The sequence below is a fragment of the Apodemus sylvaticus genome, chromosome 6 (assembly GCF_947179515.1).
Source record: "Apodemus sylvaticus chromosome 6, mApoSyl1.1, whole genome shotgun sequence".
Classification (NCBI taxonomy): domain Eukaryota; kingdom Metazoa; phylum Chordata; class Mammalia; order Rodentia; family Muridae; genus Apodemus; species Apodemus sylvaticus.
In genome coordinates, this window is record NC_067477.1 from 135,379,381 (window position 1) to 135,396,975 (window position 17,595).

The following is a 17,595-nucleotide window of genomic DNA, read 5'->3' on the forward strand; positions in this document are numbered from 1 at the left end:
CCCTCCCTCCTCCCTCCACCCCCTCCCTCTCCAGAGGATATGGAGACAGACACGACCCTGTTCTGGGAAGAAGTCTCTGGCATCAGTCTTATAAGAGAGTCTACCAGAGAAACAAGAGTCACTGAGATGCCAAGGGGCAGGAGGGATGGGATTGGTGGGACAGTAACCCCCAACCTCTCCCTGCCCGCATAAGGGAGGTTTGGTGTCTCAGTCATAAAGTGGGAGGGCAGGGTAACAGAAACCCCAGAGCTCAGTCTCCCAGGCTTGGGAGCACCTATGGCACTTTTACATTCTAAAATTAACTTAACAAATAATTACTGAGAGTCTGCTCCACACAGTACGAGATAATTTTGAAGCTTGCCTGTGTCTCGGTCTAATGATTTTTCTGACATTGATTTCGGGCCATTTTCCTGACAGCTGACAAAGATTCGTTATCTATCCGGACATGGTGTGTTAATGTCAACTTCCTGAGCATGTTGTTCAGAACTAATAGTTAAGACATAAGGTGTCTTGAGCCAGAAGTGCCGTGAGCAGTAGCTATGGCAGTAGTAGAAGGTAGCAGACAGGCTGTGTGACAACATGGGATAAGGAAGGCAGCACTGGCATGTGGCTCCACCCTACTTACCTAAACAACCAAAAAGCTCTGGGTTCAATCTGTAACAGAGAGGGGGAAAGGGTATATTAGGAAGAAACCTGCCCTATGTGCACACCACACACTGATGACAACCTGCCCTGTGTGCACACACTGATGACAACCTGCCCTGTGTGCATACCACACACCGATGACAACCTGCCCTGTGTGCATACACTGATGACAACCTGCCCTGTGTGCACACACTGATGACAACCTGCCCTGTGTGCACACCACACACTGATGACAACCTGCCCTGTGTGCGCACCACACACCGATGACAACCTGCCCTGTGTGCACACACTGATGACAACCTGCCCTGTGTGCACACCACACACTGATGACAACCTGCCTTGTGTGCACACCACACACTGATGACAACCTGCCCTGTGTGCACACCACACACTGATGACAACCTGTCCCGTGTGCACACCACACACTGATGACAACCTGTCCTGTGTGCACACCACACACTAATGACAACCTGTCCTGTGTGCACACACTGATGACAACCTGTCCTGTGTGCACACCACACACTGATGACAACCTATCCCGTGTGCACACCACACACTGATGACAACCTGCCCTGTGTGCACACCACACACTGATGACAACCTGTCCTGTGTGCATACACTGATGACAACCTGTCCTGTGTACACACCACACACTGATGACAACCTGCCCTGTGTGCACACCACACACTGATGACAACCTGCCCTGTGTACACACCACACACTGATGACAACCTGCCCTGTATGCACACACTGATGACAACCTGCCCTGTGTGCATACCACACACCGATGACAACCTGCCCTGTGTGCATACACTGATGACAACCTGCCCTGTGTGCACACACTGATGACAACCTGCCCTGTGTGCACACCACACACTGATGACAACCTGCCCTGTGTGCGCACCACACACCGATGACAACCTGCCCTGTGTGCACACACTGATGACAACCTGCCCTGTGTGCACACCACACACTGATGACAACCTGCCTTGTGTGCACACCACACACTGATGACAACCTGCCCTGTGTGCACACCACACACTGATGACAACCTGTCCCGTGTGCACACCACACACTGATGACAACCTGTCCTGTGTGCACACCACACACTAATGACAACCTGTCCTGTGTGCACACACTGATGACAACCTGTCCTGTGTGCACACCACACACTGATGACAACCTATCCCGTGTGCACACCACACACTGATGACAACCTGCCCTGTGTGCACACCACACACTGATGACAACCTGTCCTGTGTGCATACACTGATGACAACCTGTCCTGTGTACACACCACACACTGATGACAACCTGCCCTGTGTGCACACCACACACTGATGACAACCTGCCCTGTGTACACACCACACACTGATGACAACCTGTCCTGTGTGCACACCACACACTGATGACAACCTGTCCTGTGTGCACACCACACACTGATGACAACCTGCCCTGTGTGCACACCACACTCTGACGGCCTGAGTAGCTATAATAGCTGACGGCTTTGAGGCAAAGCTGGGTTTCACATCCACATTCGAGAGTTTCAGAGTTGACAGAGCATGAGAAGAGGTCAGACAAGGCAGAGCCCTGTCTGCATTCTAGGTTGTGTTGTTCGGGGCTCTTACCCAGGCAGGACTGAATGAAGTCTGTGTAGAAAGTATGGAGAAGCCGGGCGGTGGTGGCACACGCCTGTAATCCCAGCACTCTGGGAGGCAGAGGCAGGCGGATTTCTGAGTTCAAGACCAGCCTGGTCTACAGAGTGAGTTCCAGGACAGCCAGGGCTACACAGAGAAACCCTGTCTCGAAAAAACCAAATCCAAAAAACCAAATAAATAAATAAATAAATAAATAATTAAATAAATAGTATGGCGAGACAGCAATAGCAGTCAGACTCATGGCTTCATTTCTGGATGGCTGGGAGCACTTGGTGCCCTCTGGCCTCACTGTTCACACCACCATACCTGCTGGTTCAGTGACAAGGAGGATACCTGGAGTCACAGAGCTGTGTTCAGCTCACCGTGAAAGTCATCTTTCAGTCATGGCGGTCCACAGAGAACCACAGGGGACCTTCTTTCAACTGTTATTTTACTTTTCCACACTGGGACAAAATACACCCCAGGAATGACTTTATAGGAAGAGAGACTCTAGTCTTACTCAAGGTTTTAGAGGACTACAGTCCATCCTAGCTGGGATCGGAAGAGGTCAGTCTGGACTAGGGCAACCGCGGCTGGACACAGGCTGGCAAGGCAGGGAGCAGCGGGCAGCTGGGACTAATGGCCAGGCTATACGCTTCAAACCTTCCGCATCATTGACCTGGTTCCACCTGCCATGCCCCCTCTCTTGAAAGGCCCCAAATGCCCAGAAACAGCACATTTGCCAAGGACTGAGCCTTTAAAGCCCAAGCCGTGGGGACCTTTCAGATTCAAACGATCATGAAGCCCAAGTCTCCTGACCTGTCCCTGAGGCCCTGGGCCTCCCGCCCGGAGCACTGCCCGAGTGAAACAGTAAGGCACAGGAATCTTGTTTGGGCTGGAGCTCCTTCCGTTTTTATTAAGTTCCAACGATAAGACTGTTTTAGGAGTCTGCTGATTGCCTGTCCTGCTATGACAATCGTCTGTCCTTAAGGTGTCTGTCTTATTTACAGCACTGCTGCTGGCCTGCCTCCTGTTCCCGCCATGTTTATCGTGTTTATTGTTTCTCTGAGGAAAGCATCCAGCAGGACAAATGTGGACTCTACATCAATTCTAACTGTCATGGGGCAAAGTTTGTCTTTGTTCAAACAAGTTTAATACAACTTTCCTCAGGCTTGTTAAAATTTTCAGCGAGTTCAGGAGAATCTTTCCAAAGGCTCTTTACTGCAGAAACTGTGGAAATGTCTGGCTGTGAGTCCCTGAACCCCCAAGCCATACCACACACAGGCAACTCAGCTCACCACCATCAGGCTCTGATGCGATTGTGCCTTCCTTCCTTGATCTGTAGTTTACCTGGACCAGACATCTTACATGCAAATGTGTGCACTTGACTTTCTAAATTGCATCCTTCTATTATACGGCAGTTTAGGATTAAATTTAAAATTACAGCGGTTACAGGCTGGAGAGATGGCTCAGCGGTGAAGAGCACTGACTGCTCTTCCTGAGTTCAACTCCCAGCAACCACATGGTGGCTCCTGACCATCTGTAATGGGATCTGTGCCCTCTTCTGGTGTGTCTGAAGACAGCAACAGTGTATCCATATGCATGAAATAAATAAATCTTTTTAAAAAATTACAGTGGTTACTACAACAAACTTCTGATGTGAAGAAAATCCACTTGAGGGAAGCTTCAGGGCAGAGGGGAACAGCCTGCCTTCGCCCCTCAGCCATTTGTTGCTCACTGAAAGATGCACACTTCTGCTCAGGGTGGAGGTGCACACCGTTAACATCAGCACACAGTGAGCTCCAGGCCAGACAGAGCAACATGGTGAGACCTATCTCAAGCAAAGTACCAACCTGAGCCCCACACGCCCCTGGCCACACTTCCTCCATGAGCGTCATTGTCTTTCTTAGAAACACTAGTAAGGCTGTTGAGGTCAAAGCTGTTTCTCTCCATGTGGAGCAATAAAACCATTGTGAGGCCACCATGACGTTGGCTAGTAGCTTTGGTAAGCTGGCGGAAGAGGGGTCTTGACTAAAATTTATCCTAAATTCTTATCTGCAAGATTCAAGATTATTTAAAAAGATATTACTTTAAAAAAAAAAAGGCTCTTGCTATCTGTTCCAGGCTGACTTTGACTTCTTTTTACTACCCCTGCCATTAGTTTCCAAATGCTATCTTTGATAGCAGGCGTGCGCCACCACAGCCAACCAACTCTACTTGGTTGCTTGCCTTTTATCTCACCAGACGTTATTAATGCTGTCACAGTTCTGTGACTATTTTTGCTTGTTTTTTCCTATAGGTTTTCACACTCTTGAAAAACAATGTTGGTCATAGAAGATGAGTCTTGGCTCTGCCGGGGGAAAAAAGCTGAGAAGTGTCAGGCATGTGGAGGGACCCTTGCTTTGTAGCTGAGGCCTGAACTCCGTGCCCTCACCGTGCCCACACTCAAATTAATGATAGGGTCCAACAGACAAGCAGCATTGCTCTCTGCAGCCACTCCCCCTGTGTTTGCAACTGTGGTTGACAAAGGAGTGGGAAGAAAAGATGGGGTTTCTTTCTTTCTGTCAGCCTACCCTCTGCCGGTCTGTCAATCCTGCTGTTCACTCTGGCCCAAGGTATAATTCCCACAAACAGTCTGACGAGGTAAATTGAAAGTGCATTTTCAGGACACCCGAGTCAATCTTTCACTCTTTGTGCCTTCCCACCCCACCCCACCCCCCACCCCACCCCCACCCCCCACCCCCACCTCCCGCCGCCTAGGTGAAAACTAGTTCTGCGGAACCCCAGGTTCTGCACACAGGGGCAGGGAATCTTGCCTTCCAGGGAGGGAGGGGCTTCATTTAGATCATTCGTTTAGATAGGGACCCGCCCTGCTGATGGGCACCCAGCCTGTGCTCTGATAAACCAGAAAACCTTAGTTCTGTTCCGAAACTTGAAGCTGTGACTCCCCCACCCCCACCCCACCCCCACCCACCCGGCAGCAAGGGTTAAGGAGTGGAAGGACTTCCCGGAGAGGTAGAAAGCTGCCAGTTTCAGTTTCGAACTTCTGGGAGTCTACTGAAAAGCTTGTCTTAACTCTCTCATCCTCTAAAGCTTTCGGACAGGACCTCACAACAAGTGACTTAAGTACAGGCCTTGGGGATTTTCATTGTTGGCGGTGGTTTGAGCTACATCCTCAATTCCCAGGCAGGATTGACAGCTCCAGTTTCTCCGAGGGTGGGGTCACGATACTTGCCTTCCAGCCAGGGTACTCCTGGCTCCTCCAAGCCCCGCCCTGAGTCCTTTGAACTTCTGGGCACTGCTGGCCTTAGAGCCCCCGGAGCGGAGTCGGGCGCTCCCTGCAGTTCTCATCAGTCTTTAGACACCAAAATAAAGTAGCAGTAAGTGGAAAAGCAGCTGAGATCCTCTTTTTAGAACCCAGAGCAGGGAGTCCGGTGGAAAGAGGAGTCCGGCAGTTAAAACAAACATAAGCCCTCTCCGAGTTGGGGACATCCAAAGAGCTTAGGGACTTGCCCCGGTCGGTCTGATCGCCGCCCAGCGAGCAAGGCGCGTTGCGTTGTACCCGGCCAGGATCCCCAAAAGCCCGGGACTAGGGCTGTCCCGTCGGCCGCTCCTCGGATTTGTGACGTGCCGCAGGCTGTGGCAGTGACGGGGCCACCACACAAAGCCGGGCGGTTCGGGCGGAGGACCCCAGGCCAAGAGTCCTGACGGGATGGGGAGGGAACGGGGAGCGAGGCGCCCCCGGGCGCCCGGGCTCCCCGCAGCATTAAAGTGAGCACCCAGCCAGCGGCCGGGCGCCGGCGGAGGGCGGGCCGAGATCGCCCTGCGCGGGCTTGGCTTGTGTGGCCTCGCTGGCCGCCCGCGCACCCAGCCCGGCGGGGGATAGCCACGCCCACTTTGGGGTGGAGCCGAAGCCCGGGGAGGCTCCGCTGTTGGAGACGCCCAGGCACGGGGCGGGGGCTGTGGCAGCAGCTGCAGCAAAGGCGGCGACAGCAGCGTCAGGAGCTGCTGCAGCAGCGGCGGAGGCTGCTGCTGGACGCCTTGGGGTCGCGCAGCCGCAGCCCCAGTCCGGAGGCTCCCGGTGGTGCGCTGGGCGCTGCCGCCGCTGCTGCTGCTGCGGGACCCCCGCCGCTACCCGGGCCCCCTCTGCCACCCGGGCCCCGGATGCCGTCTGCACTCCGGTCGAGCCTGCTGGAGAGTGCGCCCCAGCCTGGACGCCGCCCCCGGCCTGGTCTCCACTCCTCCGCTGCACCTCCCATGACAGCTCCCGCTCGAAGATGGCTGCGAAGGGCGCGCACGGCACCCACCTGAAGGTGGAGAGCGAGATGGAGCGCTGCCGCGCTGAGGGCCAGTGGGACCGCATGTTCGAGCTGGTCCGGCATCTGCAGGTGCTGGGCATTTCCGGCGGCGGCAGTAGCAACCGGCGAAACAGCCCGAGCGGCAGGTTCACCTCTCTGGACACCGGTGAGTGAGGGAAGAAGGGCAGGTTCGCCCGGAGCGAGCGCGCGAAAAGCACCGCCTCGTCCAGGAAGCGCCACTCGACCGACCGTCCGGAGCCGGCGCTGGGCGCTACCCTCCGGCTTGCCGAGGCAGTTAGGAAAGTCGTCTGTCCCAGAGAGAAATCGCTTTGCAAATTGGGTGTTTGAAGAGAAGAGGGAGAAAGAGAAAAGTTTGTGCTCGCTGCCTTTTAGGGTCACGTGGGTCACCCTTCGGTGAAATGGAGGTTTCTGTAGGCATCAGAGAAGTGCTTTCATTAGACTGGACCCTTGCCTCCCTAAACTGTTGAAACTCCCTCATGTTAAATTTGTTCCTCTGTGTCGTCTCATATTTTCCCCTCAAATAAAGTTGAGACCAAGCTCTGTCCTCAGCAGACTTAGACCGAAGCGTTTGTTGAGCATTGGGTAGGTCGAAGAAGAGTCCTACGAGCCTCAGTTTCTTCGCCAGTGGCGGACACTGGCCACTCCAGTCCCGGACACTGGCCACTCCAGTCCTCGCAGCCTGTGGCTTTAGCAGCAGGGCTGGTTTAGTTGGGCTGGGCTCTTGTGCTGGGGCGGGAAAGCACCCTGATGGGGTGGAGGGAGGACCCCGCCCAGGCTCCAGACCAGATCCTGTTTTGGGTGTCTTGCTCTCTGCCTTGAGAGAGGTTCAGAGTCCGCCACGTGTGCACATCCACCTTTTCCAAAGGAGGCAGAGAATAAGTCCGAATATAAAGAGTTTTCCAAAACCACCCAGCCCCGTACACCTCTGTGGGAGCGATGGGGTGATTATAACAACAGTAATACCCTGCCCCAATATAGCGCTTACCGTGTGCCACACAAACCTCAGGACATTTGTCAAGTCATCACTCCTCCCAGAGACTCCTGTTTCCTATATTTGCTGTATTTATAGGTAAATAACTTCATCAATCAGCTAATAAGTTGTGGAATCTGAACCCAGGATTCTGAATACATCTTTTCATTTGTTCTATGTTCTCTCAAAGAAGCATACCCTTACAGAGCACCCAGGGCGGATAGGAGGCAGGGGGTAGACAGTTGTGGCTCAGATTGTAAAGATCAGAGGAAGGGCAGCAGGCTTTGGAGTAGTGGCAGACCTTGTACTAGACCTGCCTGGCTGTTTGGGAAGGGCACAGTGTTGCAAGTGTTTGCAAAGAAAAGGCAAACGTTGCAGGGCAAGTCCTGCATGCAGGAATCCCAGGAGGTCTGAGCATGGTAGAGGGAGATCAGTCAGTTTCTCCCTGTTGCAGGAAATTTACAGGACTCCCCTGGGCTGGTGAGGGTGAGGCACACTCAGGTGTTGGTACCTGGTACCCGTGTGGGAATGTGAGTGAGGTTAGCCCCACAGAGCAAGGCACTGGGCCCCAGAGAGGAAGCAGAGCCTCTGCCCATCCCCATGGGCCGACTTTTCCGGGGAGGCTCAGCACTTGGCTATCAGTTTTCCAGAAGGAAAAGGTTTAGGGAGACAAAAAGGTGAGAGAAGAACGGATTCAAAGATGGACTTTAAAGTCAGCCTGTGGACATGCATGGTCTTCAGTCCTCTAGCATGGAGCCAAAGGCAGAGGGCGGTTTTGAGTTTGAGGCCAGAAGTCCTTTCCCAAAAAAATAGAAAGAAAGAAAGGAAGAAAGAAAGAAAGAAAGGAAGGAAGGAAGGAAAAAAGAAAGAAAAGAAAAAAGAGAGAGAAAGAAACAAAGGAGAAAGAAAAGAAAAAAGAGAGAGAGAGAAAGAAAGAAAGAGAACCCATGGAGCTAAGTGGCAGAGCCCCTAGGTTTGACGCCCGGCTCCCATGGTAACCACCACCATCAAAAACTTTCAGGACTTTTCAGATTCTTTATGTGATCCTCCAGTGTGAAGTGAAAGCGAGGGGCAAACGTAAATGTCGTGTTTCCCAAACCTAATCGGACCGTAACACGGTTGGGAGACAGGCATGGCATCGGCTAGCTTCCTGCTAATGGCCCTGTGAGAGGAGGGTAGGGGTTTTCTCCTTATCGTCAGTGGGACATCGAGGTGCAGAGGTCACATGAGGCGTGTGCTGGGAGCGTTTTCATTCCCGCTCCCATCCTGGCCAGAAAGCTGACACAGAAGTCCTGACCAGGAGCTTGAGTTTTGAGTTGTCTTGGGGGGGTGGGGCACAGGGATGGACAGATGCCAATGGACGCAGGGACACACCCACACATGGGGATGGACGCCACACAGATGACGATGACAACACAACTGACCAGTAAAAACAAGTGGCCTCCCCTGCTCAGCTCTGTGGGTGGCTTTCCTCTCATTGTTAAAGTCAGATACACAGTCCCAACCTACACAACATACATATATGTGCACACGCACACACATACACACACACACACACACACACACACACACACTGCTGACACCACCACCGACAACGACAAGAGGAAGGAAAGCGAGTAGTGCCAGAGCGTGTAAGCACATACTTGATTGACAGCCATTTCTCTCTCTGGATCCTGTAGATACTCAGACTAGGAACCTCTTTTGGGAAAAAAATAATGTTGGTGCTCATCCCCTTAGCTGCAGTCTAGGAAGGAGAGTCTTTTGAAAGACTCTTTGGAAAGAGGGCAGAGACAGAAGGATCTCTGAGCTCCAGGTCAGCCTGGGCTGCATAGTGAGTTCCAGGTCAGATAGGACTACATAGTACATAGTGAGACCCTGGTCAAAAAAAAAAAAGAATTTAGCTTTATTTTTGAATTTTTGTGTATTTTAATTCTGCACGTGGATGTGTGGACATGAATGAATGTGTCCAGAGAGGCAGGAAGAAGGTGTTCGGTCCTTGGCTTCCCTGCAACCACTGAGCCATCTCTCTAGCCTAGATTATTAGGACATCACCTGTCCTGTCAGATGCTTGCAGTAGGTGACCTGATGGCGACATAATGAGGAAAAGGACAGAAGGTACTGAAGGGGTGGGGGTGGCTGAACCCAGACACCCACAGTTCACCGAGGCCGAGGGCCTGCTGTGTCAGGCTTTCTGTGGAGCCGTAGAGGAACAGGGGAAGTAGATCCCAGAGGATAGAGGCTGCGGAGGAGCAGAGCAGGCTCCTGAGAGGCTGCTTGAAGGAGCTGAAGCAGCACAGCCCAGGCCTTCTCTAGTCTGAATAGGCTGCTCCTCCCATGGGGGAGGTAGTCGCTATCTGTGTGACTGTTCCTCAGACTCACATCCGGTGATTGGGTGAGCTTGGGTGCCAAGAACCTTGCAGCCCGGCCTGTGGCATTGAGGTTGTGTGAGAACAAAGCCATCCCAGTATTTTGATTTGATTTTTTTAAAACAACTTTCCCCATCACTTTTATTTTATCTGAGGGGCAGGTGTACTTGAGCCAGAGCGTTCTCGTGGAAGTTAGAGACAGACTCGCAGGAAGTCACTTTTTTCTCCCACCAGGGAGGTTCTGGGGACCTAACTTAGGCTGACAGGCAAGATGAAAAGTTTTGCTTGAGCTATCTGGCAGCCAGCCAGTGTTTTAAGTTTGCGAGCACTTTACTATGAAACATTTACAAAATACTTTTAGAAGGGAGAAGGAACCCCTTCAGCCAACTTCAGTGGTCATGAGCTTGTGTGTGTGTGTGTGTGTGCATGCGCGCTTCATGCTCTCCTGTCAGAGGACAGCTTGTAGGAGTCACTTCTCCCACCATGGGGTCCTTGGGATCACACACAGCTGGACGCTCACCATGAACAACCATTTTCTCAGGCTGTTCCTCAGCCCACTGCTCTCCCGTGCTTTACTATTTCAGTACAAATTTATGAAATAAGAACTTATTAAAAATATAACCACTCTACCATAATGGCCACTCAAAACCACCATCTTTTGGTTTTGTTGTTTTCAGCTGAGTGACTTATTTTTTTTTAAAGCTGGAAGTCTGCTTTAAAAACAGCTGCAGTGTACGTGTGTGAGGCAGGTGGTCTCTCTTACCTTCTTCCAAGTCCACGCTTGAAAGGCCCCAGCCACTGCAAGCCTGTGGGGGCAGAAGCCACAGAAACACCTTTGCCAGTTTGACGTGGAGGAGAGAGAGGGTTAACTTGACATACACTTCCTAGCTGCAGATAGGCACATTTGGAGGTGGTGACCTCCAGGGAAAGGGCCAGGACCTGCCCTTTGAGAGAGCTTAAGAGGCCTGAGAGGCCACTGGCATTCAGAACAGGTCAGGAGAGAGGTGTTGGCCACTCTGCTAAGGGCAAGCCCAGTATGGGAGTTGGAAGTGCTCCCTGGACCTGTCAGGAGGACTTCTTCATAGCCCTGACAAGAGAAGCTGTCCTGGGACCCAGGCCTGGACAGGGAGCAGGTTTGGCCTTTGGGAGGACAAGGGTGAGCTTATTCACCCAGACTCTTACTCAACAATTGAAAATTCAGGACTCCCAGGTGCCCTGAGTTTCATGGCTTTATCAGGGAGAACAGTAGGATTGGAAGAAGGGGGCGGGGAGCAGGGAGAAGGGCTGGCTGAGCAAAGGAAGCCAAGTGAGTTCTGCCTCCTGCTGAGCGGAGCTCTCTGAACCCACTGATTTAGCCGAGGAGACTAGGGTGGACAGGAAGTAGGACAGCCAGCCAGAGGGGCTGCAGGCGTGGCTCTTGTAGAATCTTGAAGCTTGTGCAGCAGCAAACCCTAGCACCACACGCGACAATCCCGCCTGCCCTTGTAGTGAAGCTGGGGCTGCCTCTTACCCCTGCTGTGGGATTTACTACTAACTTTCAGATTAATGACCAAAGATCATTCTTTATATTTAAACTCTCAGAGGCCAGCAGGGTACCTCAGGGGCTAAAGGTGCTTGTCAGGTTGTCCTCGGACCTTTCCAGGCCAGATGTGGGCAGCAGACACCCAGGCCAGCGAGTAACGCATTAAATAAGTGTTTAAATCTTTTTACAAAAGTTATCAAGGTCTCTGCTGTGAGGGAGATGCAGGAGAGGCATTCTTGTTTGCCTGACCCTAACAAAATCACTAATCTTCATAAACTCTAATATGGCACTACTATCTAAAATATTAGTGTCCCTTCACAGTCCTTTCCCCTTCGAGCTTAGAGAAGTGCTCATCACACAGACTTCATTGAGTGGGGGTTTGGTTGTCTCCCATCTGCTCCCATTTGTCTAGTTTCCACATGTTCACTCAAGTTTTCCCACAGGTGGAGGTTCACAAGCCCGAGAGACTGCAGGGCTGCACACCACCCTGGGCCCCATGGGTTCAAATAGGCACTCCCATTTGTGGGAGGGGGCTCCCAAGTCTCTTTTGTCTTGGAAGATACCTGAGTAGTTCTAGGAGGGCTAGACTAGTTTGCAGTCAGGCGACTTTGGTGAGGTAGTGAATTAAGCTGTGGAGGGAGAGGTTCTGGGGAGAAGCGCTCCCTGACACTCACGGGAGGAGCCAGGTGAGCCCCGGTGAGGGTCGCACAGTGAGGGTCACACGCAGGCACACACGCACGCACGCATGCACGCAGGCAGTTCACTGGAGCTGGCTTGGAACGCTGCTGCCAGGCAGAGCCACAGCCGCAGCCACAGCCGCAGAGGTCCACAGCTCTGGAGGGAGCTGGGGCTGAGCAGCCACCCTTGCTCTTCCAGGCTCTTCCCGCTGGGATTTGGAAATGAAGGTAGCCTTTGTGACTCCTGGCACTGTTGTGCACGCTGCTTTTTTTCCTTCTTTCTTTTTATGAGGCAAGGTCTCACAAAGTAGCTCTGGCTGGCCTGGAACTCGCTATTTAGACTGGGCTAGCCTGGAACTTGCAGAGATCTGATGCTGCTCTTGGGAGTAAAGGGTGTCACTCTCATTCTGCTTGCTTGCCTGCTTCTTTTGACAGGGCCTCGCCGTGGCCTCACCACATAGACGGAGTGACCTCAAACTCGGAGATCTGCCTGCCTCTTCCTCACTGTTACAGTTTAGCTGGAAGTTCCTCTCACAGATGCACTTACAGAACACCCTCAGTCTGTGTTGTGGCTGCAGGATGCCCCTTTTTGTGGACATACGGAATTTTAATTAGCCACCCCATGATGGGCATAACGCCTCTCTGGTTTTTTTTTTTTCGCTAGTATACATGCTGCTGGGCGAGGAATTGTGAGTGGGTTGTTTTGCACATGTGCAAAGGCTTCTGTAGGATGTTGCCAAGTAGCCCCTTCTAGAAGTTTCTTCAACTTATGTTTCATCCGCACTCCATGATAGTTGGAAAGGTGTACTTTTACAGGCAAATTCTCAAAATGTTAGTTTTAAAAATCCTGAGGTTGGCAGCATTGGATGCTTCCTCGGGGCCGACCATCATGGGATTGTGTGGCTACGCCTCAGGGTTAGGGGTACTTGGTGTTGTTATGGAGGGAGATTCCTCGACGGAGGGCTGCAGATATTGCCGCTGGGCTGATCAAAGGCAGTGATTCTCAGAGAGAGAGAGTAGCGTAGCAGCTGAAAGCATGCGAAAGCTGAGACAGAGCCGATGCTCCTAGCCGTAAGGGCACTGACATGGCTTCCTCTCGGGAAAGCTGGGAGATCTGACTCACCGACAGGTCTTTATTAGGGCTGTCTATTGACAGTTCTTCTCCTGGGTGATGGGGCAGGCAGTGGGCATAGCCTCGATGAGACTGTTGGACTTTAAACTCTGCATGCCAGATATCGCTCCCCTGTAGTGTGTGTGTGTGCGCGCGTGTGCGTGTGTGTGTGTGTGTGTGTGTGTGTGTGTGTGGTCTGTCTGTATGTCTGTCTGTCACAGGTGGCAGAAATGTGGTAGTGACAAGACTGGAATTTCATTGTTGTAGGGGAGGGACAATCAAGTAGTGTAAAGCTACTTGCTAGGCAATGAGGTGTGCAGTCAGCTCCTGTATGTGAGAGAATTCTTGGAAATGACTTGCCTTGCAGCACAGGAAACCGTGCATGCCACATTCTCTCTTTGGCTTCTAGGTCATCCTGAGCCACACTTAAAGTCCCTTAAGAGGCTGGAGAGATGGCTCAGTGGTTAAGAGCACCGACTGCTCTTCCAAAGGTCCTGAGTTCAAATCCCAGCAACCACATGGTGGCTCACAACTATCTGTAATGAGATCTGATGCCCTCTTCTGGAGTGTCTGAAGACAGCTACAGTGTAATATAATAAATAAATAAATTAAAAAAAAATAAAGTCCCTTAAGATTTGTCCCTAAATGGGGCAAATCGATTACGCAACCTCAGAAACTAGGAGAGTATGAAATGGTCTATGAAACCCTCACCATACAGTTCTCCTCTTCCATGGTTTCAGGGGTGCTTTGTGTTTTGATTGGTTCTTGCTCTGTCGCCCAGGCTGGATGAGAACTCTCTTCTGTCGTCAGAGACTGTTTAAGTTTATGGAAAATGCACCTTTATCTTCTCAGACTTGAGCCATTCGTGTGCTGGGTCGGGGTGGTTTGGGCCTCAGGAGATCTACTCTGCATGTTTAAGGAGTCAAAGAGCCTTGTGTTGTTTTTCAGACGATTTTGGGAAACTGCTACTGGCGGAGGCCCTTCTGGAGCAGTGTTTGAAGGATAACCACGACAAAATAAAAGACTCCATCCCTTTGCTGGAGAAGACCGATCACAGGCTGAATGAAGCCAAGGAGCACCTGAGCAGTGTCCTTAATAACGGGAAGCTGCCGGTGAGCCTTCAGGCTGCTTACGCGGCGGTCAGGGCAGAGCGGGCTCTCTAGGCAGCAGGTGGATTCTTCCCACGTAGCTCTGATGGATGTGGAGAAGCGGTGGGGAAGGCAGTCCCGAGGTGCCTCCTCCTTTTATCAGGGTGATTCCTGAAGTCCCAGCTAGCTCAGCTCTGTGGAGCTCAGTGAGGGTAAGCTACTGCCCCGGCTTCTGCCATCCACTGGGCTCCGGAACTGCAGCATCGCATTAAGGCTTCCTAGATACTTTTTATGATGCCTTTAGCCCCACTTCTGTGACCTGGGAGAAGCGACCGTTTAGCAAATATGGTTCCACCAAGCTCTTGAGACACCCAAAGAACTGGAGTGGGAATAAAATAATGACCAAGGAACTTGCGCCAGTGGAAGGACAGCTTCTAGGGGTTTCACTCTCAGAGTAGGATGTCCTCGTCTCTTATTTCCTACTGGGCATCCTTATGAGAGTGCAGGGACATGAGGCAGAGACAGGACAGGTGGCTACTTAGCAGGGGGTCGTTATCCTAAGCCTAAGAGGAATTCTCGCAGGCACTGTTCCACTTGGCCAGGATCTGTGATCCTGACTGGTTAGGTCAACAGACCAAGAAGACTTAAAATTCAGACTTTTAATGTTGCCAAGTAAAGACAGTAGAGAAATCACAGTATAGCGGTGGAACTATATGGTTATCATTGCGCCATGAGAGAGAAAGATATCGTCCCTGTGGTGTTTGGCTGCTCTGTTGTAAACTGTCATTAGTCCACAAGGATCTGCCGACGGCAACACCCACTCTTTATGGCCTGAGTGTGTCACTCTGAGTCTTGGTACCCTTTCACCCATGAGCACAGTCATAACCGCTGCCCGTGGCCTGTACTTACCTTTCTTCTCTCTCTAGGGCAGTGGAGAGCTGTGCTCTAGACTTTGCCCTATTAATGCCCTTAGCCTCTCTGGGATGGGAGGCAGGGAACGGGCGTTATTACCTCTCCTTCAGCACAAGGAAGATGGGGCCAGTAGGGAGGACGTGAGCCTGCAGCCTGCGACCTCTACACGGAGAGGCAAAGGCACAGCTGAGAGCTCTGGGCTGGATCCTGCTGGGGATGTGTTACCGGGAGTCCTGGCTGGGGATGTAGGTGGCTTCTTGGGGAAACTAACAAATAGCTTTTAAAAAAAAAGTAACCTTTGAGAATTAAAGGTAGTCAGAACGGAATAGGTATGTCGGCATTGCAAGGCATTGTGGGAGCTTCACAGAAGGGAGCTTCCTGGGACTGAGGAGGGGCTGAGGGACTAGAGGACAGTCTGGGCAGGCATAGGGAAAGGTTCTGAGTGGGCGAAGGCAATGAGGGGTAGCAGTCCACCAAACCCAGGGATCATGGGGATGGAGAATGGAAGGCTGCCTTCCACAGGCCCAGCTTTGTCTCGCCCTGTCTGTCTTACTTGGCCCCGTGGACAGGGGTGCTGAGCATGGAGCAGGTGACCTGGGATCGCAGATACCTTGGCCTTCCTACCCACTGCAGACTGGGACTCTCCAGCCAGTGGGAGCCTTTGGGATTGCAGACAGAACTTCCTCTCCAGGGAGCTTTATAGCCTGGTGCCCTTGTACCAAGGTCAATGGCCAGAGCCTGGCCTAATAGGCAAGTTGTGCCCAAGGCTGTAGCAAGTGCCACTCAGAGGTGGCCGATCTCAGAGTAGACTCCCATCTAGCGCTACCGGTCAGGGCTCCTGTCCAGCCCGCTCAGCTCAGCCTCTCAGTCGGTGGTACTGCGTGATTTGGCAGTAAGCACATGCCCTGCCAGGGCAGCTTGGCCAGGGCCAAGCAGAGCCGCTGAGTTCCTAGGAAGGCTGTGAGAGTCCTCTGAGTGGTGGTGACACCGAGAGGGCAGGGTTTGGGTTAGGTACTCTGCATCTCCCAGGCTCCGCACCAAACACTACTGCTAAGACGAGGATGGTAGACCAGTAGGCCCTCACCTCCCGCCCCCATGCTGCTAATGTGGCTGCGTCCTCTTCCAGAGGACCTGCTGTAGGGGTGTGGGTGATAGCTTCAGGGTCCTCATGAGCTCTTTCTAAACCCTTTCACCTCATTTCTCTAATTTCACTTAGTATACACACACACACACACACACACACACACACACACACACACTCTATGAGTTTTAGGCTCTATAAAATTCGGCTCATCCCCTGCCCCCAGGTATTCAGAATAAGTGCTGAATTTCTGAGGAGTCACCCTGGATCAGAGCCCTGTGGGGGTTTCAGAAGAGAGAATACAGGGCCTGAAGTCAAGGCAAGAAGCAAACAGTCTAAGCATTTTATTAAGAGCCCCGGTGTAGGCAGTAGTCTGAGGACTGGGCTGTGGAGGCAGTGGAGCACAGGCAACATGGAAGACCTCCTGGAGGAGGAAGAAGAGTTTTTGAACCAAGTCTTGGGCAAATCGTGGCTTGTGGCTCAGTAGGAGAGGGGTAGCAGCTTTGGAGTGGAACCTGTTAACTCGTCTTTGTCCTCTCAGCCACAGTACATGTGTGAGGCCATGCTGGTCCTGGGCAAGCTGCATTACGTGGAGGGCTCATACCGGGACGCCATCAGCATGTACGCACGGGCCGGGATTGATGACATATCCGTGGAGAACAAACCCCTGTATCAGATGCGGCTGCTGTCGGAGGCCTTCGTCATCAAAGGTAGTTGTGCACGCCTCTTTGGGCTCCCCAACTGCCCAGCTGGCCCACTTTGATCTCAGGCATCTGGAGCAGGCAGCAGCATACATGGGGCAGTGAAAACCATGTTTGGGGTGGGGGGGCGGCAGTGTCCAGATGTTAACCCCAGGCCATGGCTATACACAGTGCTGCTTAAGGAGGGCCTCTCAGGGCAGCCCAGTGCTCCAGGGACGGGTGGACCCAGGTTCCTCCCTGGGCTTTGTTGACAGCTAGCCACCACATTGGATACCCCTTTACCTTTCTTGGCTGCAATTGGCCTAAAAGGAGGCTGTGATGCCAACCCTCCCAGGGTTCTCATGACCAGCTGAGTTGTATAACCAGGCCAAGAAAACCTTAAAGGGTGTGCCAGTTCTTGTCAGCCCTGCTGTATCACTCTCCGGGTGCAGGGTCTCTGTTGTGAGCAGAGAGGAGCTGCTGAGACCCGACAATAAGGACTTCCTGTCCCGGAGGAGCTCCCAACCGGCCCAGACCAAAGAACACTTGAGAAGAAGGCTTGAGACCGAGAGAGGAAGTGGACCTTG

General features: G+C 52.3%; 2 protein-coding genes across 51 annotated transcripts in view; one reads left to right on the plus strand and one right to left on the minus strand.

The window, feature by feature from the left end:
• Positions 1-25: 25 nt before the first annotated feature.
• Positions 26-4,975, minus strand: LOC127687685 (usherin-like). 50 transcript variants are annotated; one of them, XM_052186559.1, is made up of 6 exons: positions 1,664-4,975; positions 1,596-1,629; positions 1,499-1,532; positions 1,116-1,343; positions 1,014-1,081; positions 26-979 (listed from the first exon to the last, which is right to left on the minus strand). In XM_052186559.1, the coding sequence occupies exons 1-6, from the start codon at positions 1,909-1,911 to the stop codon at positions 650-652; spliced, it is 942 nt and encodes a 313-aa protein (XP_052042519.1). In that variant the 5' UTR covers positions 1,912-4,975; the 3' UTR covers positions 26-649. The 50 variants fall into 50 exon arrangements, 41 of the variants coding, with proteins under 41 accessions (XP_052042519.1, XP_052042529.1, XP_052042517.1 ...); XM_052186569.1 differs by having other exon boundaries at positions 1,116-1,246; positions 1,441-1,532; XM_052186557.1 differs by lacking the exon at positions 1,499-1,532 and adding an exon at positions 1,470-1,498 and having other exon boundaries at positions 1,567-1,629.
• A 1,348-nt stretch (positions 4,976-6,323) lies between these two features.
• Ttc7a (tetratricopeptide repeat domain 7A) overlaps positions 6,324-17,595 on the plus strand; it is a 101,819-nt gene continuing 90,547 nt past the window's right edge. The window contains exons 1-3 of the mRNA XM_052186524.1: positions 6,324-6,746; positions 14,196-14,359; positions 16,870-17,038. Coding sequence (XP_052042484.1) covers positions 6,560-6,746; positions 14,196-14,359; positions 16,870-17,038 — 520 coding nt within the window. The 5' untranslated portion in view covers positions 6,324-6,559. The remainder of the gene's footprint in view (positions 6,747-14,195; positions 14,360-16,869; positions 17,039-17,595) is intronic.

Bases quoted from the DNA above. Each gene is read 5' to 3' on its own strand.
- LOC127687685 (XM_052186525.1), bottom strand. From the start codon at position 1,911: ATGCACACAGGACAGGTTGTCATCAGTGTGTGGTGTGCACACAGGGCA. The intron at 1,378-1,469 runs GTTGTCATCAGT...CATACAGGGCAG, and splicing joins AGTGTGTGCACACAGGGCAG to GTTGTCATCAGTGTGTGGTG.